Source organism: Oncorhynchus keta, chromosome 34 (genome assembly GCF_023373465.1).
Source record: "Oncorhynchus keta strain PuntledgeMale-10-30-2019 chromosome 34, Oket_V2, whole genome shotgun sequence".
Taxonomy (NCBI): domain Eukaryota; kingdom Metazoa; phylum Chordata; class Actinopteri; order Salmoniformes; family Salmonidae; genus Oncorhynchus; species Oncorhynchus keta.
In genome coordinates, this window is record NC_068454.1 from 66,370,177 (window position 1) to 66,383,094 (window position 12,918).

At 45.0% G+C, this 12,918-nt stretch overlaps 1 protein-coding gene across 4 annotated transcripts in view; it reads right to left on the bottom strand.

Moving 5' to 3' along the window:
- The window catches only part of LOC118367629 (triple functional domain protein-like), a 146,554-nt gene that overhangs the window by 63,854 nt on the left and 69,782 nt on the right, over nt 1-12,918 (bottom strand). For all 4 annotated transcript variants that reach the window (XM_052494470.1, XM_052494471.1, XM_052494472.1 and 1 more), the window contains 6 exons: nt 12,162-12,293; nt 11,694-11,924; nt 10,068-10,190; nt 9,716-9,907; nt 6,809-6,978; nt 6,021-6,195 (listed from right to left, as the gene is read on the bottom strand). In XM_052494470.1, coding sequence (XP_052350430.1) covers nt 6,021-6,195; nt 6,809-6,978; nt 9,716-9,907; nt 10,068-10,190; nt 11,694-11,924; nt 12,162-12,293 — 1,023 coding nt within the window. The remainder of the gene's footprint in view (nt 1-6,020; nt 6,196-6,808; nt 6,979-9,715; nt 9,908-10,067; nt 10,191-11,693; nt 11,925-12,161; nt 12,294-12,918) is intronic.

Below are 12,918 nucleotides of genomic sequence, written 5' to 3' on the forward strand. Positions count from 1 at the left end.
AGGCCAATTTGTTTTCAGCTCCTTTACTTCCATAACTGATCAAAACTTGTTTTATCATGTCTCTCTCTTGTCCTTCTGCAGAAGACATATGGTGAGAAATATATTTGGAACATCAAATCGCAATAAAATCCCAGTAGCGAATCGCAATACATATAGAATCGTGAGAATCGCAATACATATAGAATCAGCACCGAAGTATTGTGATAATAAGTGATAATATTGTATCTTGAGTTCCCTAGCAATTCCTAGCCCTATCAAAAACCCTTCTCAAAATATTACGATCCAGTCTAGAGTGCTACAACTCCAAAAATCCCAAACTCACTAATCGCTCTTGAAAATGTCTTGCTGACTGTTCTGTAGGAGTCATATTCACTTAACTCATAAGCACATAACAGAAGGCTGAATGACAGCGAGGCAAAGATCCCAGGCATAAATATCACAAGCCTTTAGTCCTTCTAACATCTTTTCTTCACCTGCCACTCTCCTCTTCTCTAACGTTCCCTCCTTCCCAGGCGCCAAGAGCCACTTACCGGGCCGGGCTGCTCTCACAAAGAAGAGTAGAAACCCCTCTCTGGGTCTAAGTACACACACCATCTTTCCCTCCTCCTGGCTCATGGAGAGGAGACTGGCTCCGTGAGGACAGGAATCCTGTTCTGGGACTGACTAGGACACTGCGTGCCATGCCTCTGCCTCACTTCAAACCTGAACCTGAACCAGCATGTTGCTGCCGAACCCCTCATTGGGAGCCAAGAAGGAACAGCGTTCCGGGGGTGTGAAGAGGAGTAGAGGGAAAACAACCTCTCCCTCCCTCTCTCCTGTGTCATATTGACTGACTGACTGACATACCGCTCCGTCCCTCCCACAGATCACAGCTAATGTGAAGGCTTTACTGTGCTGCACCTCTGAGGTGAAATTACTGTACCAGTCTGGCTGTGGTCTCTTACCACAGAGACATCTTTATGATAAAATGAATAGAATGTGCCGAAAACGAAAAACATCCTCCTCCTCTGTCCAATGACCCTGTTATTGCAACACAACACCAACAATTCAGGTATGTGTGTGTGTGTGTGTGTGTGTGTGTGTGTGTGTGTGTGTGTGTGTGTGTGTGTGTGTGTGTGTGTGTGTGTGTGTGTGTGTGTGTGTGTGTGTGTGTGTGTGTGTGTGTGTGTGTGCGTTTCGTTTTCGGCACAGTAAGTAGACTACAGTGCAGTTTGACATTACAACACATGACATTGCATTCATATTCCTATTCATTTTATCATAAAGATGTCTCACATGTCTCTCCCAAGTGGAAACCTACAGTCAGTGAATGAATTATCGAGCCGTGCTTGGCACACACTGCCCCTTGCCTGTCTGCACATGCGGCCCATCTCACACTGAGGTGTTATGTCACAATAGTAGTGCAGCAGTCACACTAGTCACACACACACACACACACACACACGCACACACGCACGCACGCGCACACGCACAGACACACACACACACGCACGCACGCACACGCACAGACACACACACAGACACACACAGCCTTAAATGAGTCACTACCTCGGTACAATAACTTTCCAGAAAGGGGAATGATTACTTCATGAATATCAGTGGTCCAGGCGTTATAATGTCAAAGGCTGCTGTAGCTAATGCTTAATTTATTATTTTATTTTATTTAACCTTTATTTAACCAGGAAAAGCCCATTGAGACCCAGTCTCTTTCTCAAGGGAGACCTGGCCAAGAAGGCAGCAACAATCAATACATTACAGAATGAAAACATACACAATACAATACAACAACATGATCCAGCCTAAGAGAAGCATTTACACTCTTCTGTCACAAAGTCTACCATCAATATTTTAAATCCATTCAGTGACTATTCCATGCGTCTATTGCACAAGAAGAAAAGGCAGTCTTGCCTAATACTGTGAAAGTCCTGGGGACTTTAAGTTGCAACCACCTAGCAGACCGGGTATGGTCACTGCTGGTGGTGTTGGAGACTACAGAGGAAAAGAGGGAGTTGACCCAAAAGGGCTTTGTAGATGAACACATACAAATGTATCTTTCTGCGCATATAACGTGAGGTCCAACCCACCATTTGGTACAATGTGCAATGGTGGGTGAGTGACTTGGCATTTGTAATAAAGCGCAAGGATGCATGATAAACAGAGTCCAGTCTCTGTAAGACGGAGGAGGTTGCATGATAAACAGAGTCCAGTCTCTGTAAGACGGAGGAGGTTGCATGATAAACAGAGTCCAGTCTCTGTAATGTGGAGGAGGTTGCAAGATAAACAGAGTCCAGTCTCTGTAAGACGGAGGTGGTTGCATGATAAACAGAGTCCGGTCTCTGTAAGACGGAGGAGGTTGCATGATAAACAGAGTCCGGTCTCTGTAATGTGGAGGAGGTTGCAAGATAAACAGAGTCCAGTCTCTGTAAGACGGAGGTGGTTGCATGATAAACAGAGTCCGGTCTCTGTAAGACGGAGGAGGTTTCATGATAAACAGAGTCCAGTCTCTGTAAGACGGAGGAGGTTGCATGATAAACAGAGTCCAGTCTCTGTAAGATGGAGGAGGTTGCATGATAAACAGAGTCCAGTCTCTGTAAGACGGAGGAGGTTGCATGATAAACAGAGTCCAGTCTCTGTAAGACGGAGGAGGTTGCATGATAAACAGAGTCCGGTCTCTGTAATGTGGAGGAGGTTGCATGATAAACAGAGTCCAGTCTCTGTAAGACGGAGGAGGTTGCATGATGAACAGAGTCAAGTCTCTGTAAGACGGAGGAGGTTGCATGATAAACAGAGTCCAGTCTCTGTAAGATGGAGGAGGTTGCATGATAAACAGAGTCCAGTCTCTGTAAGACGGAGGAGGTTGCATGATAAACAGAGTCCAGTCTCTGTAAGACGGAGGAGGTTGCATGATAAACAGAGTCCAGTCTCTGTAAGACGGAGGAGGTTGCATGATAAACAGAGTCCGGTCTCTGTAAGACGGAGGAGGTTGCATGATAAACAGAGTCCAGTCTCTGTAAGACGGAGGAGGTTGCAAGATAAACAGAGTCCGGTCTCTGTAAGACGGAGGAGGTTGCATGATAAACAGAGTCCAGTCTCTGTAAGACGGAGGAGGTTGCATGATAAACAGAGTCCAGTCTCTGTAATGTGGAGGAGGTTGCATGATAAACAGAGTCCAGTCTCTGTAAGACGGAGGAGGTTGCATGATAAACAGAGTCCAGTCTCTGTAAGACGGAGGAGGTTGCATGATAAACAGAGTCCGGTCTCTGTAATGTGGAGGAGGTTGCATGATAAACAGAGTCCAGTCTCTGTAAGACGGAGGAGGTTGCATGATGAACAGAGTCAAGTCTCTGTAAGACGGAGGAGGTTGCATGATAAACAGAGTCCAGTCTCTGTAAGACGGAGGAGGTTGCATGATAAACAGAGTCCGGTCTCTGTAATGTGGAGGAGGTTGCAAGATAAACAGAGTCCAGTCTCTGTAAGATGGAGGTGGTTGCATGATAAACAGAGTCCGGTCTCTGTAAGACGGAGGAGGTTGCATGATAAACAGAGTCCAGTCTCTGTAAGACGGAGGAGGTTGCATGATAAACAGAGTCCAGTCTCTGTAAGACGGAGGAGGTTGCATGATAAACAGAGTCCGGTCTCTGTAAGACGGAGGAGGTTGCATGATAAACAGAGTCCAGTCTCTGTAAGACGGAGGAGGTTGCAAGATAAACAGAGTCCGGTCTCTGTAAGACGGAGGAGGTTGCATGATAAACAGAGTCCAGTCTCTGTAAGACGGAGGAGGTTGCATGATAAACAGAGTCCAGTCTCTGTAATGTGGAGGAGGTTGCATGATAAACAGAGTCCAGTCTCTGTAAGACGGAGGAGGTTGCATGATAAACAGAGTCCGGTCTCTGTAATGTGGAGGAGGTTGCATGATAAACAGAGTCCGGTCTCTGTAATGTGGAGGAGGTTGCATGCATATACAACAAGTCACCATAATCAATTACAGAGAGAAAAGTGGCCTGAACAAGCTTCTTTCTAGCCATAAGCGGGAAGCAAGTCTTATTACGAAAATAAAAACCCAATTTCAATTTAAGCTTTGTCACAAGATTATCCACATGAACTTTAAAAGGCAACTTGTCATCCAACCAAATACCTAGGTATTTCTGGGATGTGAATCAATATCATTAATCAACTACTGTAGTGCTTCAGTCCTTTGATGGTGTAACAGGAAAGAAAGAGATTAGAATAACGGCAGAAGCAGAAATACTCGTTGGAGTCTCTCAGCAGGGACTGAAGACCTTACACTATCAGATAAAACTACTACAGAAACACTAACTGTGAAACATTCAATCTCTGGAAAAGACACCGGTCAGATACAGTGAGGGAAAAAAGTATTTGATCCCCTGCTGATTTTGTACGTTTGCCCACTGACAAAGAAATGATCAGTCTATAATTGTAATGGTAGGTTTATTTGAACAGTGAGAGACAGAATAACAACAAAACAATCCAGAAAAACGCATGTCAAAAATGTTATAAATTGATTCCCATTTTAATGAGGGAAATAAGTATTTGACCCCCTCTCAATCAGAAAGATTTCTGGCTCCCAGGTGTCTTTTATACAGGTAACGAGCTGAGATTAGGAGCACACTCTTAAAGGGGGTGCTCCTAATCTGTTTGTTACCTGTATAAAAGACACCTGTCCACAGAAGCAATCGATCAATCAGATTCCAAACTCTCCACCATGGCCAAGACCAAAGAGCTCTCCAAGGATGTCAGGGACAAGATTGTAGACCTACACAAGGCTGGAATGGGCTACAAGACCATCGCCAAGCAGCTTGGTGAGAAGGTGACAACAGTTGGTGCGATTATTCGCAAATGGAAGAAACACAAAAGAACTGTCAATCTCCCTCAGCCTGGGGCTCCATGCAAGATCTCACCTCGTGGAGTTGCAATGATCATGAGAACGGTGAGGAATCAGCCCAGAACTACATGGGAGGATCTTGTCAATGATCAAGGCAGCTGGGACCATAGTCACCAAAAAAACAATTGGTAACACACTACGCCGTGAAGGACTGAAATCCTGCAGCGCCCGCAAGGTCCCCCTGCTCAAGAAAACACATATACATGCCCTTCTGAAGTTTGCCAATTAACATCTCAATGATTCAGAGGACAACTGGGTGAAAGTGTTGTCAGATCAGACCAAAATAGAGCTCTTTGGCATCAACTCAACTCGCCGTGTTTGGAGGAGGAGGAATGCTGCCTATGACCCCAAGAACACCATCCCCACCGTCAAACATGGAGGTGGAAACATTATGCTTTGAGGGTGTTTTTCTGCTAAGGGGACAGGACAACTTCACCGCATCAAAGGGATGATGGACGGGGCCAGGTACCGTCAAATCTTGGGTGAGAACCTCCTTCCCTCAGCCAGGGCATTGAAAATGGGTCGTGGATCGGTATTCAAGCATGACAATAACCCAAAACACACGGCCAAGGCAACAAAGGAGTGGCTCAAGAAGAAGCACATTAAGGTCCTGGAGTGGCCTAGCCAGTCTCCAGACCTTAATCTCATAGAAAATCTGTGGAGGGAGCTGAAGGTTCGAGTTGCCAAACGTCAGCCTCGAAACCTTAATGACTTGGAGAAGATCTGCAAAGAAGAATGGGACAAAATCCCTCCTGAGATGTGTGCAAACCTGGTGGCCAACTACAAGAAACGTCTGACTTCTGTGATTGCCAATAAGGGTTTTTCCACCAAGTACTAAGTCATGTTTTGCAGAGGGGTCAAATACTTATTTCCCTCATTAAAATGCAAATCAATTTATAACATTTTTGACATGCGTTTCTCTGGATTTTTTTGTTGTTATTCTGTCTCTCACTGTTCAAATTATTGACTGATCATTTCTTTGTCAGTGGGCAAACGTACAAAATCAGCAGGGGATCAAATACTTTTTTCCCTCACTGTACGGGCAATAGAGGACATGATAGATTGGTTGATTGAGAGATTGATCGATCTGAACTTTATGGACATGGGGGCCACTTACGTCGATGGCGTCCCTCTCGAAGATGCGTAGCTGCAGGAAGAGTTCCAGTTTGATCTTCCTCTCCTGAAACAGGTCTTCCATCTGAGCCTGGGCCTCGTCCAGCTGCTGTAGGACACTCTGGATGTGGGCCATGGAGCTGTTGTGGGGAGTCTTGTTACTGGAGATAGCAGAGTCCCTGTGTGGAAGCCGGAGTCAGAGGTTAGACAGGTCAACAAACACATTAAATACACTCTGGATGTGGGCCATGGAGCTGTTGTGGGGAGTCTTGTTACTGGAGATAGCAGAGTCCCTGTGTGGAGGCCAGAGTCAGAGGTTAGACAGGTCAACAAACACATTAAATACACTCGTTTCAATGTCATGAATTACAGGTAACACTGTAGGTGGTGGAACAGCTAGCAGAGTTTAATTATGTGTTAGATGGCATGATCTTAGAAGCTTCAAATGCACCTCTGTTGCCTCCTAACGGCAGAGTAAATACAGCCTACGGGGACAGTGATACTGCTCTAAAACGCTGAACAGTTCTAAATAAACACAAAACTACCTTTATTACTTGGTAAATTAGCTCAGATCTACAAAAGTAGAGGGGGTAGCATATTTCTATGGCAAGTAGGGCCTCAAAGGGATTGATTTAGGATGGAGGATGAGTGCGCTGAGTGTGCTTCTATACCTGCATTGCTTGCTGTTTGGGGTTTTAGGCTGGGTTTCTGTACAGCACTTTGAGATATCAGCTGATGTACGAAGGGCTATATAAATACATTTGATTTGATTTGATTTGCGCTGTGAGCTACCTGAGCTGCTGGATGAGGTCCTCTCCCTCCTTGATGACGTTGACAGTGGCCTGCAGGGTGGTCTGTTGCTGCTGGCCAAAGCGTTTGATCAGGTCTTGCACCGCCTCCACAGACTCAGCATACACATCGTCCAGCAGCTCCTTCTGCAGCTCCTCCAACCACGTCCACAGCTGCATGGGCACACAGTGACAGACAGCACAGGCGGCCAATCAGAAATACAGTAAGAGGTCTGCCGGCCAATCACACGAGACCAACTTGTTACGCTACAAACACACTAGAAAGGTAAAGGAGCTGACTGCCATCACACAGAGAGCCAGGTAAAGAAGGACAAAGCAGAGGAGAGAGGGAGAGAAAGAGGAGTGAAGGAGGGAGCTGCATTGAGTCATTGTGGCAGGATTAACCATCTGGTTATATTGGCAGGGTGGGCCAAACTAAAGCACTTGCACCAGTAGGTAGGACCCTCCCTGCCCAACTACTACCCACTGCTTTTTTTCTATGCATCCCAAATGGCACCCTATTCCCTATATAGTGCATTACTTTTGACCAGCTCCCGTAGGGCCCTTTTCAAAATTCAAAGTGTGCCATGTAGGGAATAGGATGCCATTTGAGACCCAAAATGTGTTTTGTTCGAGTTCATACAGCTCTATTTTTCCATATTAACACACAAAGACAGGCAAACACAACACAGGCTAAAAACAGAGGAGGAAAGTTGGAACTGGGCCTAATCCAACCACCTCTATACAACAGATGGGTATTATTACACCATATGGACACATAAAAGAAATTATGAATTCATATGAATATCAGGCCACCACCAACCACTGTGTGAGTCATGCACTGTAAAGATGATATCAATGTCAACACGCAGAGTAAAGTACAGCGCACTGGTACAGAACCTTTGCAGAAAGGTTAATGCTGTTCATTAATGCCTAAACAAATGACATTGATTGAAACAACACAGACTGCAAGTTAACGTTCTCATAAAAGCTTCATGTTGTTTTTAGGAGACTATAGTGAAGCACCACCTCTATAGGTAAAACTGCCACCTCTCTCTCAGCCACAACATTGAAGAATGGGAAGAAACACTCATTCCAAAGGTCTGCCTTCTTACAAGGGAAACCTTTCAAACACAACACACGTAATGTTCACCACAAATAAAGGCATGACAAATTACAGCTTTGAATAGAAGGCATTTCAGAAACAGAACAGCTTCTTAAATTGTGGCAATAGCTCTAGGCTCCAGTCTAGTAGATGAGAATAGTAGAGGGGGAGGGGAGGCACTGTGTTTAGGCTGTTGGAGATGTGTGTTACGCTCAGGAAAATACGCCTATGTGTCAGTGTCACTTCGGGCAGCCCATCCACTGTCACAGCACACACACACACATCATTGTGATGATGATGACATATTCAAATGATTTACATATTTTAATTAAAAATGTTATTTTGATGAATTTATTCATACTATTTCATCCTTCCACAAGATATAGTCCCGACACAAATCTAGGGTTGCTACCCAAGCTGGCTGGTCGTTTGTTCTATCAGTTCGGATGGCAGAGACGCGACCCAGTCATTAAGTCTTTTTGTTCTGTATCCATGGACGCGACCCAGTTGTTTGTCCTAAACGTTCCATTGCCATACTGGCAGAAAACATTCTTATCCCTTGCTTGCTAGCTTGCCAATAACGGCTCATTTATAGTCACATCAAACAGTGCAGCCAGAATGACAACAAAGTAGCTGGATTTGCATTTGTTTAAGCTGTTTTCTAGTGACATGTATTTGGAGACATCCATAACAATGAGCTAATGATGCGCAATTTCACCTGGCATAGAAAATGTGCTCTCTCGTCAGGACACTGTTGTTCTGAGGAGCTAGCCAACAGGACAACTAACACAATCACTTCAAACTGAAGCTAGAAAGACTGCAAACTAGCTGCACTTCATTTCGTTTGACCTGGTTTCTATTGATATTTCTTTGTATATATCCATAAAATGTATGCTGATTCTTGATTTCGACTGGCTGAAAAAGCTGCCTGCCTGTCTGTCTCATCCTGACTCTCAACTCCCTACCCATTCATTACTATGTGAGAGCTGGAGATCGAATTTGAATATTGAAACAATGTTGCAAATGTTGGAGAGGAAAACAGAAAGATTTATACAAATCTCCTCTGTTGAAAACAAAATGCTTGTCTAAAAGAAATGTGAGATAATGTCTAGATGCTTTTTATAAATTGCTCGGCTGGGCTGATGAGACAGTGGATTGCGCATGCAGATGGAACAGAGTAAATGTGCATTTTAACGTCATAGATTTAGCCGGTGCTAATTTATGGAATAGACACAGGCTGGAATGCGGTTTTAACCAATCAGCATTCAGGATTAGTCCCAGCCGTTGTATAAATACAACATAATGCACGCACACACGCATACACACTCACACTTGTACTCTTCAGTGTGTGGGTGGTGTGTTATGTGGCAGTACTGATGTAATAAATTCTTCATGCCACTAAACTCCTGTATCAAACCTCTTATTACCTTGGCTAGCTGTCATCTCTTTCACAACACTAACTGGGCTGGGGAGAGGGGGAGGTTGAACTCCTTTAAAGGTTGAACTTTCCTCAGGGTGAGCAGTGGAGAACCCTCTCACAGCCGTACCATGAGAACATCTACACCAGATGTCATTACCACCTCTAGAGGGCTATCAATATTACAGCTAGCTGGCAGGTCTCAATACACACAACTTTCTTTAATAGTTAAAAGGGTTTAAAGTAATTTCACACTCAGATTCATGCAATTTAGTAGACTCTGACTCGAGACATACTGTATATCAAATACAACAATAACTTTCATTAGTACTGTTTTTCAACAGGTACAGATTTACTGTATAAGCCTATAAGGGGACCCAGGCTCGTACCTCTTTGACGTGAGTATGGAAGGCCACAGACATGTCCAGGAGGACCTTACGTTGCTCCACGCGACGTACAAAGTCCTGGATGCGGTCCTCTAGCTGGTGGGCTGCCTGGTAGATCTCCTCTGGATCACATTCTCCTGTCTGGGCCAGCTGCTCTGCTGCCTCCAGCAGCTTGTCAGCGTTAGTATAGGTGTTCTGGACAGGGGGACATTAGAAGATACATTATGTGGACTGACACACTACAGGTAATTATATGAACATATCGGCTAATAACATATAAATGAACAAGTTCACAAAATATAATACTATTTTTCTGTGTGTGTGTGTGTGTGTGTGTGTGTGTGTTCCAGCTCACCTGGGCCACCTCCTCAAAGTCCTCGTGTCTCTTCTGTAGGGCCCGAGCTCTGTGTAGGGACTTCCCCACTCCGGTATGCTTACTGAGGAAGGCTTCACCATGGTTCTCTATCCAGTCCAGCACCTACACACACACACACACACACACACACACACACACACACACACACACACACACACACACACACACACACACACACACACACACACACACACACACACACACACACACACACACACACACACACACACACACACACAGGGGCGAGAGTGAGAGACTGAAATACCCCTGGTACAGAGAGGTTTTGCCAGAGCCGTGTCTAATAAAGGCTGTTATTAGGACCCTAGAGAGATGTAGCACATGCTCGATGACAACATCTCTGTACAGTGATGGGCCTTTGGATAGTCGCTACATGGAATCAGATATGTTGAGCGTTTGATTGAGCCTGCCGGGCTAGATTGGAATCAATTAAATAGGCTAGTCCCAAAAGTACAAACCCAGCACTCCATGCAGGCTCAATGAAATGCTTGAAGCATTTGCAAGAAAACAGATACTAGTTGAACCCAGGTGTAGTGACTACTAGCCTATGAACAGGGATGTTATTGATATGTACTGTATGAGCTGATATGATGAGCTGCGCCACAAGGGGGAGCTTTGGGACTTAACAAACTGTGTCTGGGACAGCTCTATAGACAGCCCTGTTCTGTCTAAGGCTACTGCCATAACATAGTGCCTTCCCAGTTCAGACCCACCCTCTACCCTCTACTCTGCATCACTGTGCCAAGTCTGGGCCTGCGTCTCAAACGGTCCCCCAGTAGTGCACTATATACGGAATAGGGTGTAATTTGGGACGCAACCTGGCACTTTTAATAAGGAAACATGGATGAAGAAATCCATAATCCACTACAGACCAACGTGTCAGCCTTTCTATGGACTGTGATAATATATCTCAGTTAATAACGGCCTTATTATATATTGAACAGATGGCTGGCCAGTTGCCTCATCTCACTATTATTGCTGAATAGAAGAATAAACAGGATTTTGATTGAGGTTTTTCAAGGTCTCTCCTCTTAGAGCGCATCATTCTATGGGACATATGGAACACGCAACACATTACATGGCAGTACATTGGATTCCCGTGGCAACTAGTACGTATCAGGAGAGAGAGAAGGAGAGAGAGAGAGAGAGAGAGAGCAGGAGAGAGAGCAGGAGAGAGAGAAGGAGAGAGAGATACAGAGAATAACGAGCATGTCCACAGGGCACAGAGAAGTAGAAACCAGCTCAGTCCTAATCACAAGGGTCTGTCAGCAACTCACACAGATAAGTTTTCACTCAGAAACCCCAGGAGCCACTGAAAATGCTTTGAAGAAAGTGGAGAAAGCTAAATGTACTCTGCAAAATTACAACACGGTTCTCTTTGGTATTGAACATGCATGAAAATCAGGTTTTAGATTAATAAAACACTGTACAATAAGTATAGTGATCTCTGACAATGATGGTAAAGTATCTGTGTATTATGTATTCTGTGTGTTTGTTTGTGTTTGTGTGTTTGAGTGTATGTTTGTGTCACTGAGTGTGTGAGGTGTGAGTGTGTGTGTGTGCCTGCGTCTTCCTAAGCGTGTGTACCTGCTGGACGTCCTGTTGGAAGACACAGAGCTGCAGGCGCTGGTGCAGCCGGACCTTGCGGTGTTGCCAGATGTTTTCCAGTTGTCTCTGGTGGTGTAGCACCTCGTGGATAATGTCCAGTACGTGGTGCACCGCCTTGGAGTAGTTGGCCGAGGCCGTCAGCGAATCAGCACTACCCGGGGTCAGGGGCCGCTGCAGCTTGTCCAATAGGGACTTCCCGTCTTGGCTCACCTGGGAGAGGAAAGGAGAAGATTGGAGAGATCCCAGGTGAGGTGGGGAAAAGGTTGACAATGAACTTTGAAAACACAAATGAATCTGAATTATGCAGGATTACTTTAGTGCATGTTGCAGATGCTATTTATTTTACTTTAAAACACGACGACACAAAAAGTGCTAATCACTTACTAATCCCTTCAGTACATGAGCACTGGGCACCAGAATGTGTAGTGACTGCAGGCCCCATAGTACCTCAGAGTAGGCAGTGGTGATGTGCTCATAGAGTCCTGTGTGATGGTGGATGGTGTCCTCCAAGTCCTGTAGCTCAGAGGGCAGGTCTCCTTCTCCACACGCCTTACACCACGGCTCCACATTACCCATGTACTGGAGGAGACACACACACACACAGGATCACACATTATAATGATAATCAGAAGGGGGTGTGTGCATGGTGGTGTGTGGTACAGAAATTAAAGTGATCAAAACCAATAGCAGGTTAAAGGTATATTATGCTAATTCTAAACGGCACATTAGTTCCACTACTTGAACACTGTTCTATTTTAGAAGGGTTAAATAACGTCATGACTACCAAAATGTACCACAGAATTTGTATGTGCAATCATCCAACCACGGTGACTAGTGCACACAAAAACACTCTTGTTCTAAAATACGTGTACATATCAAAAACAGGCAATGAAAAAGACTTATACTTGTCCACGTGTCTGTCTCTGTCTCTCTAACCCTCCCTCCCTGTCTGCCTCCCTCTCTGTCTCCGTCTGTCTGCCTCCCTCTCTGTCCCCGTCTGTCTGCCTCCCTCTCTGTCTCCGTCTGTCTGCCTCCCTTTCTGTCTGTTTAGTAAATCAGTCAATTACACATTCATGGCAGGGGATGAAAGCAACACATTGCCTTGCAGGCAGCCCTCGCTAACATTATTATTAGCTCTGCATTATCCCAGCAGCGTACTACAATGCCATTAAGAGATAGGAACTATTTTCATCTGTTCCTGTGG